Source organism: Borostomias antarcticus, assembly GCF_949987555.1.
Source record: "Borostomias antarcticus genome assembly, chromosome: 26".
NCBI lineage: Eukaryota > Metazoa > Chordata > Actinopteri > Stomiiformes > Stomiidae > Borostomias > Borostomias antarcticus.
In genome coordinates, this window is record NC_140259.1 from 9,613,780 (window position 1) to 9,625,797 (window position 12,018).

Genomic DNA, 12,018 nt, shown 5'->3' on the forward strand with positions numbered 1-12,018 from the left:
TATGTAGGCTACATAACACCTCTCTCAGTCTGGACATGTCAACATCCTGTTAGCTTATGTAGGCTACATAACACCTACAGTATCTTAGTCTGGACACATGTCAACATCCTGTTAGCTTATGTAGGCTACATAATGTGTGTAGCAGATAGCCAGTCATCAACATCCCCAGGGTCTTTATTTGAATGACTGGTTTCCGTGTTCAGTTGAAGGAAGTGTTCAGGAGAGAGCTGGAGAAGGCGGAGTCAGAGATCAAGAAGACCACCGCCATCATCGCTGAGTACAAGCAGGTAAGACCCCAACACACCAACACTTACCAGCAGGTAGGACACACTTATTACCAGGTGAGTCTCTGATAAACAGTGGTGCTGTCAATCTTCTCTGTGTGTGTGTGTGCGTGTGTGTGTGTGTGTGTGTGTGTGTGTGTGTGTGTGTGTGTGTCTCTGGTAAACAGTGTTGTGTCCCCTCTGTCCCTCAGATCTGCTCCCAGCTGAGCACCAGGCTGGAGAAGCAGCAAGCCGCCACCAAGGAGGAGCTGGACATCGTCAAGGTGTGTGTGTGTGTGTGTGTGTGTGTGTGTGTGTGTGTGTGTGTGTGTGTGTGTGTGTGTGTGTGTGTGTGTGTGTGTGTGTGTGTGTGTGTGTGTGTGTGTGTGTGTGTGTGCGCCTGCCTGCCTGCCTAACAAAGCGCTCACAGGTGTGTGTGTGTGTGTGTGTGTCCCTGCAGAGTAAGGTGATGGCGTGCGAACGTTGCCGGGAGGTGTTCAGTAAAGAGGGCCCCCTCCAGGTGGCCACGCCCCTCAGGGCGGAGCCTTACGGCCGGCTGGACGAGGAGAAGGACTGTCTGGAAGTGCAGCTGAGAGAGATGGAGCTGGAACTGGCCCAGACCAAACTCCAGCTGGTCGAGGCCAAGTGCAAGATCCAGGTCAGACGCCCCTGCGGCCAACGCGCGCACGATAACCGCTTTAGTGATAAACCACGATAAAATGGGATTACATTTATCGCGATATTATCACTAAAACCGTGTTTGATTATCATGCTTTGAACAACTCACTGTAAATACTGTCCAGCGTCAATCAAAACTACAGTCTCCCAGATGCATTATTTTATGTTGTTTTATGTTTGTTTATGTTTACACAAACAAAAAGTGAAGCGCTGCTAATTTTATTTGTGGTTTTCAATATAAAACTTGGTGAAAGTGTCTTATCAGTTTTATGAACATTTTCAGCACATTTTAAGTAACGTTAGTAACGTGATAATACTGATAACCGTGACCATTTGATCATGACCGTTCGGGCCCTGTTGATGAACTCTGACCTCTGACTTCTGACCCTCCCAGGAGCTGGAGCACCAGAGGGGCGTCCTGATGAACGAGATCCAAGCGGCCAAAAACTCCTGGTTCAGCAAGACCCTGGGCTCCCTGAAGACTTCGGGCAGCGGCCCCCAGACCTCCCCTAAAGAAGGAGCCCCGTGAGGCCCCGCCCAGGGGGGGAGGGGCCGGGACTGAAGGGGGAGGGGCCCGGGACTGACGGGAGGCGTGGCGGAGACCGAACGCACGCGAGAGCCACTGAACACGAGCTGACAGCCCAGCCGATGCAGTATCCTCTTTCTCAGAGGTGGAGGGAACGACGCCGTGATCCTGGGTGGGACGAAAAAAGGCCACGCCCACTCTCACCATGTCCCTCCTCCGCTTGCACCCTCTCATAAGCCACGCCCCCCTCCCAGCCTGTACCAATCACATCCAGGCAGTCACTTCTCTCTAGGTTTTGGCTGGACCGGAGGTATTTAGCGGTGCGGCCGCGATCCGCGATGCGTGGAGTTGTTATGGTGCATGATGGGATGGCGCTGGTGCTTCATGTATATATCCCTGTTCTGATGGCTCGGGTAACAGCTGTTATCTGTTGGCTTGGGTGACAGCCGTTATCTAAACAGATAAGCCCTATGGCCATGTCGGCCGGGCTGGGAGGCATCACCTCCACGTGGATTATGTGCGCCATAGTTTAAGCTCTGCACAACAGCGACACCTACAGGCTAAACATTGCTACTGCTGACTGATTAACTACTGTAGTGGCCTATTGAAACGCTAGGCAACCATACTGTAGCCGACAACCTTGCTAAACGAGCTAAGAGCGCGGGTCTTCACGCAAGGATACTGGCAACACATTATCAGCCATGTTTTAGGATAATATGCTGTTTAAACTACAGAAAACTAAAGCATATTTAGTGTAATACTCGTAACTGCTTTCCGAAAGGGGATACTGCATTCAGAATTTTAAAAAATCTTTATAGTGATAAAGAAAAATGTTATCATATAAATATGTATAACTAATTATTGATCATTTTTTAATCTTGTACAGTTCTTTATTAGTGGAAGTTTTTTTTTTTACCGTTTGAAATTTGAATGTGATCTTTGTAGATGTTTAAGGTGATCAAGCACAGTGAGGTGGAGTCTGGTCTGGTCCAGATGACAGAGAGACAACGTGATGTACTAACACTCCTGACCCATTCCCGTTTCCATGTTCTGCTTGTTCTAAATCCTGCTTCCTTGAGTAATATTTATAACACTTTATGAAAACCCACACTCACGCTATCAGATGTACATGCAAGCACACACATGCTCCACCGGAACTAAACGGTCAGATCCAAAATCATATCTTGACCGGATCTTTTTTTTAGCCATGTGACAGTGAAGTTATCGAGAGAGAGAGAGAGAGGGAGAGAGAGAGAGAGAGAGAGAGAGAGAGAGAGAGAGAGAGAGAGAGAGAGAGAGAGAGGGAGAGAGAGAGAGAGAGAGAGAGAGAGAGAGAGAGAGAGAGAGAGAGAAAGACAGAGAGAGAGAGAGAGAGAGAGAGAGAGAGAGAGACAGAGAGAGAGAGAGACAGAGAGAGAGAGAAAGACAGAGAGAGAGAGAGAGAGAGAGAGAGAGAGAGAGACAGAGAGAGAGGGAGAGAGAGAGAGAGAGAGAGAGAGAGAGAGAGAGAGAGAGAGAGAGAGAGATGTGGTTAACAGTACAGTCCAGAGTCTCTCTCGGTGGTCCTATGACAAGCATTCAGTAAAAAACAAAGAAATACAGTAGAAAGCAATGTCTGGATGATGACCCATTTCAGTGGCTTTACTGTGAGTACAGTAGAGTACAGTAGAGTACAGTACAGGCATGTTCATGTTCTACTGGAGGCCGAGGCAGAGAGCTGCAATACATGTGCCAAGAATACTGCTTTGACCCCCAGGCTGGTAGCGCCACATCCTGTGTGTGTGTGTGTGTGTGTGTGTGTGTGTGTGTGTGTGTGTGTGTGTGTGTGTGTGTGTGTGTGTGTGTGTGTGTGTGTCGTTATCTTGAGTGGTTCCAGTTGAAACGGTGTTTCCCCCCCAATGGCTGCCTTCCTGTCTTCACGGTTGTTGTCCAAGCCCGGTTCTGATGACAGAACGGAGAAGCCGTCTGAGAGCTTCCAGGCCCGTAGGAGGATCGGTCCCTGTCCCCAAGACTGACCCGATCGGTCCCTGTCCCCAAGACTGACCCGATCGGTCCCTCTCCCCAAGACTGACCCGATCGATCCCTATCCCCAAGACTGACCCGATCGGTCCCCGTCCCCAAGACTGACCCGATCGGTCCCTGACCCCAAGACTGACCCGATCGGTCCCTGTCCCCAAGACTGACCCGATCGGTCCCTGTCCCCAAGACTGACCCGATCGGTCCCTGTCCCCAAGACTGACCCGATCGGTCCCTGTCCCCAAGACTGACCCGATCGGTCCCTGTCCCCAAGACCGACCCGATCGGTCCATGTCCCCAAGACTGACCCGATCGGTCCCTGTCCCGAAGACTGACCCCGCCCACCTTTACAGGGGTGCCGTGCCGTTAGGCAAAGGCCCTACCTAGGGATCTGGGTGGTGTCCCAATTCTCTCATCATACTTCCTTGTCCTCACTTCCTCTACTTCCTGTCCACTGATCTGACAGTGTTGTGACCAGATGAGCACCAGATGATGATGCCTATCCAGGCCTCGCACCTGTCAGTGATCTCCAAGGAAAGGAGACGGCACAGAGGGAGTCCAGACAGACGTGTTTTGGGTTAGTCATACGGACGCACGTGCGGTCAGTATATCCACCACGAGGCTGACGTGTCATATCAAGTTTAACGTCCTAAAGCCTGCGTGTTTTACGTACACTAACATCGCATCCATATTTTAAACACTATCGTTGAATGGTTAGTTTGTACTCAAGTTATGGTGAGAACAAACCATCTTTCTTTCGTTACTCTGTCGTTAAGACGGCTGCCAAATCTTAATCCACATAAATTAACAATAATGGAAAAAACACAACTTGAGATTTCTTTCCAGTGTGATTTGTTAAGTACAGTATGATGCACTCTTAACAGCTCTTTGGTTTCGTCATTTTAAACGGGGTAAACGTTCCCTCTATTTGCCCGTTCGATCCCATGTACGTTGTTGTCATGGTCTTACTCCAGTTGTATTTTCTGTACAGTAAACGTACTGTCTGTCTAACTGTACTGTACATTAATAAAATTCAGTCTCTCTCTGTCCACTGGCTTCGTTTTCATTTCTTTATTAAATTGTGATTGCTTCAACTTACATCAACTGGGTTCAAACAATCCTGAACTACTGTTACTATGAATGTTAGACATTTTAAACTCTCAACTGCCAAATAATATATCAAGTTATTCATCTGGCTTTGAATAAAGTGCCCCTACTTAAATCTTACTGACTTATAATCAAAATAACTTTGCTAATCCAAACAAGGAACTTACTTTAAAGCAACATTAAAGTTGAAAATCTTTATTCATTACAGTACATGGTGTAATTCGTCGAGAATAAATTACGTAAGAACGTAGGGCTGCATGTGACCACACTATTGTGCAACAGCGCCCTCTAGGGTCACAAAATTCGATGGGCGCAGAAAACGTTGTAACACCCTGGTTCTTCCTCCGTCCTTGGAGGCGGGACGCTGCTTTTGGCGGCTCAGTCTCCGTGGTAGTCCCCCACCAGAGAAGCTAGCTGATAATACCCAACCCATGCCTCCTCGTCCATGTGTGTGTCCATGTTGTCTCTAGAGACTTATCTCCCCGTACGCTCGTTTAAAAGTGAAGCCTTGGTAATAACATTGCTGTTACAGTAGCTTAGTCTGATCGACTTGGAAAAGGACTTGGAAGACATGGCAACAAAGAAACCATCGGAAAACAAGGGTAAATAACGTTTTATAAACTTGTTTATTTTGACATTCCCCAAGCTTAAGTTATTCTAACTGAGCATAGGAACTAGTTAGGAGCTAAAAAGTTAAATTAAGTTAAAATCTACAGCCATAAGTTAGCTATAACAGACCATCGAGTTCGCCCCTGTTGTCACAACTTGAGACTAGTGAAGTATCTCTTGTTATCAAGTGCAAATTTCTAAATTTAAGTTTATGGTGTTAACAAGAATGGTTACTTACACAGTTCAGAGCCTCTCAAAGAATGTGTTCTTCAAGCAAAATGGTTGTTAGACTGGAATAGCACCCCCCTCTTTATCAGATCTGCCCCCTCCATTGAGACCTAAGTCTTAAAACTTAAAACTTACTTTTATTCCCTGGTGTTTGAATCCTACTCGTGTGGTTTATATATATATGATTTTATTTATCTGATTTTAAATGTGCCTATGTCTATGCTCTCTCTGTTTTTATAACTTTTTTGTGTTTTGATACCTGTCTGTTTTTATTCATTTGTTTTTGGTGTTGGCCTTTTTGTTGTGATTATTATTGTATTTTTACTGCCTCGTACGGCACTTTGGTGGTCAGTGTGAGATGTTTTTAAATGTGCTTAAGAAATCCATTAGATTTGATTTGCTAATATGACCCCCTCCTCCAGACGCCCCCTTGCCCCTCCCTGACCTGAGTCTGCTGACGCCGCCGCTGAGGCTGGTCTCTGCCGCCATGTGGAAGGTGATGAAGGAGAGAGACGTGGTGCATTATGGGACCTTGGAGGAGTTTGTGACGTCGTCCTGCGAGGCTGTCCCTGGCCTGCTCACCTCCAGACATCAGGCCAAGCTGGCTCTGGGACTGCGTGGACGGGTGGGTGACCGAACAGACTAGGCCAGGCCAGACCAGACCAGACCAGACCAGACCCAGACCAGACCAGACCAGACCAGACCCAGACCAGGCCAGACCAGACCAGGCCAGACCAACTAGACCAGACCAGACCAGACCAGACCAGACCAGACCAGACCCGACCCGACACAGACCCGACACAGACCAGACCCGACCCAGACCAGACCAGACCAGACCCAGACCCAGACCCCCCAGACCAGACCAGACCCAGACCCCCCAGACTAGACCAGACCCAGACCCCCCAGACCAGACCAGACCCAGACCCCCCAGACCAGACCAGACCAGACCAGACCCAGACCCCCCAGACCAGACCAGACCCAGACCCCCCAGACCAGACCAGACCCAGACCCCCCAGACCAGACCAGACCCAGACCCCCCAGACCAGACCAGACCAGACCAGACCAGACCAGACCCGACCCGACCCGACCCAGACCAGACCAGACCAGACCAGACCCAGACCCCCCAGACCAGACCAGACCCAGACCCCCCAGACCAGACCAGACCCAGACCCCCCAGACCAGACCAGACCAGACCAGACCAGACCAGACCAGACTAGACCAGTGCCATGTACCATGTACCATGTACCATGTCCTGTGTTGAGTCAGTAATCCACTGCAAACCTCCGTTCCCAGCTGATCCTGGAGCTGTGTCGTGGGCAGGGCCCCCTGGATCCCGAGGCCATCCTCCCCCAGCTGGACAGGATGCGCTCCCCTGACCCCTCCTCCACTGCCATGCTGGTCAGTAGGATTTTGGCGGGGGATGAGGGGGTGGGGGATGGGCGTGGTTCTGATAATGCAGAATAGTTTTCTGTACAAACCAACTGCTGAGCATTTGGGGGCCTCCTGTGTTCCTGTGTACGTCCGTGTATTTGGTTTCAGAAGAGGGACAGCAAGGTTGAGACGGCGCTTACCAACTTCCGTGACTTGGTGCACGCCCTGCTGAGGGACCCTGTGGAGAGAGAGCACTTCAACGAGGTCGGACGACCGCTCCGCACACAGGCTACTGTTTACTTCCTGCTTTTCCTCAGGAAAACATCCCTTCCCTTTTGGACTAAGGGCCTCATTTTGACCACTGTCTGTGTCCCTCTAGGAGCTCCATGTGGATTACGGGCCGCAGTTTGACCAGGAGCTGGAGAAGCTACTGTGGGAGTTTCTGCTCAGACTGGACTCGCTGCTCCCTTCCCCCGACCTTGCTCAGGTAGACACGATCAAGATGGCCGCCAGCCTCCGTTCTGTGTTGTTGTTTACCTGAAACCGTGTGCGGTTCGTTACCTCTGGGTGAGACGGGCGTCGGTTGATGCCGGTATCTCTTTCCCACGGGCAGCTGTGGCTCAGGAGGTTGAGCAGGTCTTCCGATGACCGCAGGGTCGGAGGTTTGAATTTGCAGCTGTTGGTGTGTGAATGTGTGTGTGAATGTCTGTGTGAATGTGTGTGCGAATGTGTGTGCGAATGTGTGTGCGAATGTGTGTGCGAATGGGTGAATGAGAGGCCATCGTAAAGCGCTTTTGGATAAAAGCGCTATATGGGTGCGGTCCGTTTACCATGATTTCAGACGGTGTCGTGGCTCATCGCTGCCCCTGCTGTTCGGGAGGGGTGTTCTCTGGTTCCCTCTCAAGCGCAGCTCCTGAGGACTCTGTTCCAGCACCAGAACCGCCTGGGTCACGTCGGAACCGCAGGTGAGGGTCCGGTAACCATCTTGCTTCCAGATGACGTGACAGAAGCCGATGTTGGTCCTACGGCTGGGTATCAATTCAAATTTCAAGAATCGATTCGATTCCGATTTACAAGGTTCAGAATCGATTATCACGATTCGATTCAATATTGATTCGGTTAGTGTTACTAAAACCTGTTTTTTTTAGCTGTAACCTTAATTACATGACTGCCAAGTTATGCAACACATCAATACTAGGGCTGGGTATCGATACTGATTTCCAAAAATGAATGAATGAATGACTCATTGAATGAATTAATGAACTATTCATTCCTTCATTTATTAAATAAAATTTAATAATCGATTTTGGGATTCATGAATTGATTCTGAATCATTTGATTCAGAATCGATTAATCGATTTTGTTTAAACCCATCCCTAGTTGTTCCCCATCGGGCCCGGTGGTCCTGACTCTGTCCCTTCTCCGTCCCCAGCCTCCCTGCCACCGTGCGTGGGCGACTCCATCTTCAACTCTCTGTCTTTACCTCCGTCTGGAAGAGTGCCAGAAACCGCGCCCGGCTGCGCCCGGCGCCCCCCGAGCCGTGAGAGCGGACCCCCCCCGGAGACCCCTCACGACAGCCCTTCGCCGCTCGCCAAGCCTGCGATTGGACGGATGACCAATGGTGACGAAGACGAGCCGATCGCGTCTTCAGCCAGGAGAAGAGCAGGAAGTGTGCCTGGCGTTTCCATAGTGATAGAGGAGGAGGAGGAGGAGGCTGCTTGCAGCTCCAAATACACTGGGGTCAAACAGAGGTCAAAGTGTACCGATGATGCAGTGAGAGAGGATGATGATGATGATGATGATGATGATGATGGGGCCGTGGTGGTGGATCAGGGTGTTCGGACGAGGAGAAACGGAACGAAGCGTCGGCTAGGAGACACGGGAGGAGGTGAATCCGAGGAAGACGCCGCCGGAAGAGGGAGGAAGAGGAGGATCCTGAGAAGCGGAGCTAGGGAGAGAGGAGGAGGAGAGAGAGGAGGAGAGAGGATAGGAGAGAGAGGAGGAGAGAGGAGAGGAGAGAGAGGAGGAGAGAGCCCGAGCGGGAGAGCGGGAGAGACCAAGGTGGGAGTGATGACGAGGGCTCGCATGGCGAGGCCCAACGCCCTGGCCACCAGGCTACCGGAGGAGGCGGAGCTGGCTCTCAGGCTACCGGAGGAGGCGGAGCTATCCTCCCTGGCCCTCAGCTGTCTGCGCAGTCGGCCCAGAGTACTCCTCCACAGACTGAGCCCGCCGACCTCCGCGACCTGTGTGACCTCGCGTTCCCAGGGCGACGGGACACAAGCAGCGAGGTCTCCGAGATCCCCCCAGCGCCACTGCCAGAAACAAGACCCTCCTTCCCACCCGCAGGGGATTCTGGGAGCGCAGAGCAGTCCGATGGGACCTGTCATTTCCCGCCAATATCGATGGAACGTAGAGCAGAGATGACTCGCTCAGTTGGGAGTTGAAATACGGTCATGAATCACTAGTTAGTCATCCTTAGATTTGAGCGTAATGAAAGTCTAAAGACTAAATGTTGTTCCGGTTGGCCAGTATTTTTAATTCATGTGATTTTTAACAATTAAATAAAACACATTTTGTATTTTGAACTAGAATAATCAAATTAAAAGTTGTCTTAACAACCCAAACTCGACCCTAACTGTTTGTGTTTCTGTGAAAGTTTAAACATACAATTTTTGGCAGTACGTATAATCGCCACTAGAGGGGGCTCACAACCTTGCGCTGGAGAGGAGGTAGTTTTTTGCTGAGTGATGGCAGAGTTCACGTCCCGGGCATCTCTGCTTCTGTCCCTGGATCCAGAGCACAGGCTGCCCCTGTTCTCCACAGCACCTTTCACCAACTAGCTGTTACAGGAACACAATACTTCCTCAAGGTTGGCTCAAACCATGCACTGTTAATTATAAGATAAGTATTAAGACTTTATATCAACAGAGGTCAATGTGCAGGGGTACTGTGTGTGTGTGTGTGTGTGTGTGTGTGTGTGCGTGTGTGTGAGTGTGTGTGTGTGTGTGTGTGTGTGTGTGTGTGTGTGTGTGTGTGCATCAGTTCATTTAATGTCCTTGGTGTCCACACACTAAAGTGTGCAGAATCAGTGAATCTAAGCTGGTCTGGTCCACTTGCTGAAGACGTCTTCTGGTCAGAAGGACGTATCTGGGACAGGAGGGGACGGACAAACCTGCACGTCCTGTGGCCCACGTCCAACTGGACGGACGAACCATGAGGTCAAGGACGGAGTACTTGATGTTCCCAAACAGGAAGTGACACGGGCGACATTACGAGGAGCTGGATAAGGTCAGTTTACTTTGGGAGGCGGATTTTGTCTGGACACCCTTCTGTGTAATCACCCAAAATAATCACATTGCCCAAATGTAGCCATAATCAGGTTTCACAATAACATGAGAATTACATAACATACATGGAATTACATAACGTAAATGATAATACCCTTTGGGTGCTATGGAGAATGGATCCTAAATTTGGGACAAAAAAATTCCAAAATACTGTAGATTTTCTTGTGTTCCACTGTTATAACACTGTTATAAACATCGTTGCTAATTGCCTAATTGTTTTGAAGCTCCTAATTGCGGAACCTCACGTTAGGCAGATCTGGGTCAGAGTTCATATGTTTCAGTCACACTCACTCTGGTCTCTCTGGTGCTGTTCAAGTTATTTATTGTATATATATTAAGTTATATATTTAATTTTTGAGTGCAAAATCACAGGTAGAAATCAGGTAGTTGTACAGAGAGAGAGAGAGGCATGTAGGAGAGACAAGCTCTGTGAGGCTGAGGTAGTTGGTCAGAGAGAGAGAGAGGCGTGTAGGAGAGACAAGCTCTGAGGCTGGGAGAGAGAGAGAGGCGTGTAGGAGAGACAAGCTCTGTGAGGCTGAGGTAGTTGGTCAGAGAGAGAGAGAGGCGTGTAGGAGAGACAAGCTCTGTGAGGCTGAGGTAGTTGGTCAGAGAGAGAGAGAGGTGTGTGTAGGAGAGACCAGCTCTGAGGCAGGGGTAGTTGTACTGGGGTCAGGGGGAAGGAGAGACAACTAAACAGGGAGCTATGTAGACTATGCAGCCGTGTGACATTGCAGTCTTTTAGTAGCGTCTTCACCTTTCACTTTCTCTCTCTCTCTCTCTCTCTCTCTCTCCCCTCCCTCTCTCTCTCTCTCTCTCTCTCCCTCCCTCTCTCTCTCTCCCTCCCTCTCTCTCTCTCTCTCTCTCTCTCTCCCTCCCTCTCTCTCTCTCACACACACACACACACACACACACACACCCTGAGAGAGTCCCACTCATGCACAAGCTCTCTCCCTCTCACTCTCTCTCTCCCTCTCTCTCTCTCTCTCACACACACACACACACACACACACACACACACACACACACACACACTCTGAGAGAGTCCCACTCATGCACAAGCTCTCTCCCTCCCTGTGCTTCTCCAGGCCCGTGGAGGCAGTGCGGAGGGCCGGTCAGAGGCTGAGAGCATGAGGCCAGGATGCTGCAGGGGGATGAGGCCGGTCAGAGGCTGAGAGGATGAGACCAGGAGGCTAAGAGGATGAGACCCGGAATGAGATGTTTGTCTGAATATTCTGTGCAACACCATGCTAGGATTTTTTTTGTCTGGGCGGTCATGGTAGTCTAGGCAGTCTTGGTCGTCTGGTCAGTCTATGTAAGTGTCACGCCTGTTGACGATGGTGTCGGTGTGTGATGACCGTGTCACCGCTGGGTCTTGTGGTTCTGTTATATAAGAACGACAGGCCCTGACTTGAACACAAACCTGTTGGGAACGTTCTTGTGTTTTCGCTCAGACACATCCGTGGATGCCATCATGGAGAGTGTGGCACCCTAAAGCACTTTAGAAAATATTGTTGTTATTGGATGTTGGGCAGACTTGGATTTGGGGCATGTTATGTCCTGGCAGTTCAAGGGATTTGCAAGCATGGCAGAAAGAACAGAAAGAAACATTTCACTGATATCTGAAATGCCATATATATATATATATATATATATATATATATATATATATATATACCCACCTCCCTTGTTCTCTGTAAAGCGCATTGTGTTACCTCTGGGTATGAAATGCGCTATACAAATAAAGCTTTGATTGATTGATTGATAATATTTGTCAGTAGACATACTTTTATTTGTATAATTTTACCAGTTGTGTAAAGTTGTGTGCATATAAAGCCTGCTTTGGTGTGAGGTTTACTGTATATCAATATCAGGG

General features: G+C 49.5%; 1 protein-coding gene across 1 annotated transcript in view; it reads left to right on the forward strand.

Moving 5' to 3' along the window:
* Positions 1-2,244, forward strand: part of rabgap1l (RAB GTPase activating protein 1-like) — a 95,724-nt gene extending 93,480 nt beyond the window's left edge. Inside the window, exons 23-26 of the mRNA XM_084459178.1 lie at positions 204-287; positions 476-547; positions 724-921; positions 1,336-2,244. Of these exons, the coding sequence (XP_084315304.1) occupies positions 204-287; positions 476-547; positions 724-921; positions 1,336-1,470 (489 nt within the window). The 3' untranslated portion in view covers positions 1,471-2,244. The remainder of the gene's footprint in view (positions 1-203; positions 288-475; positions 548-723; positions 922-1,335) is intronic.
* The last annotated feature ends 9,774 nt before the right edge of the window (positions 2,245-12,018 follow it).